At 48.8% G+C, this 443-nt stretch overlaps 1 protein-coding gene across 1 annotated transcript in view; it reads right to left on the bottom strand.

The window, feature by feature from the left end:
• Positions 1-24: 24 nt before the first annotated feature.
• Positions 25-443, bottom strand: part of LOC117940037 (OTU domain-containing protein 5-like) — a gene marked incomplete at its 3' end in the record, with an annotated part of 1,714 nt that continues 1,295 nt past the window's right edge. Inside the window, exon 2 of the mRNA XM_034865434.1 lies at positions 25-186. Within this exon, the coding sequence (XP_034721325.1) occupies positions 25-186 (162 nt within the window). The remainder of the gene's footprint in view (positions 187-443) is intronic.

Here is a 443-nt window from a genome sequence, read left to right as displayed (position 1 = left end):
GCCCCCCCCTAATGGTCTGTAGGCCTGTGGTGGGTACCCCTGGTTTGAAGGCGGGCAGGCCCAGTCCGACCCCGATCGTGGCCTTGTTGGGGTTCACCACCGAGTTGTAGTGGATGTTGCGGTGGTAGCTCACTCTGATTGGCTCGTCGTTGTTCTGGTGGATGCCGTGGAACGTGTTGATTGGCTCTGTGAAGGAAGGGAGGAGGAGACCCCCTAGGTGGGACATTTGCTTTAGTTTAATCCCGTCATTCTGGACTCAAAACAACAGTCATGACTTTCTTGCATTAAGATTAAATAAAAACATAAAAACGAATGCATAATGTAACGTAATGCATAAAAACAAAAGATGCACAAGAATCAAAAAACAGGAATAAAGAGGTGTAGTAAAAAGGTGGTGTAAGCAGGATGGTGCAGATCCAGAACTTCTCATCCCCCCCCCCCCA

This window comes from Etheostoma cragini, unplaced genomic scaffold (genome assembly GCF_013103735.1).
Source record: "Etheostoma cragini isolate CJK2018 unplaced genomic scaffold, CSU_Ecrag_1.0 ScbMSFa_1540, whole genome shotgun sequence".
Taxonomy (NCBI): domain Eukaryota; kingdom Metazoa; phylum Chordata; class Actinopteri; order Perciformes; family Percidae; genus Etheostoma; species Etheostoma cragini.
This window is presented reverse-complemented; position numbering and strand designations above follow the sequence as displayed.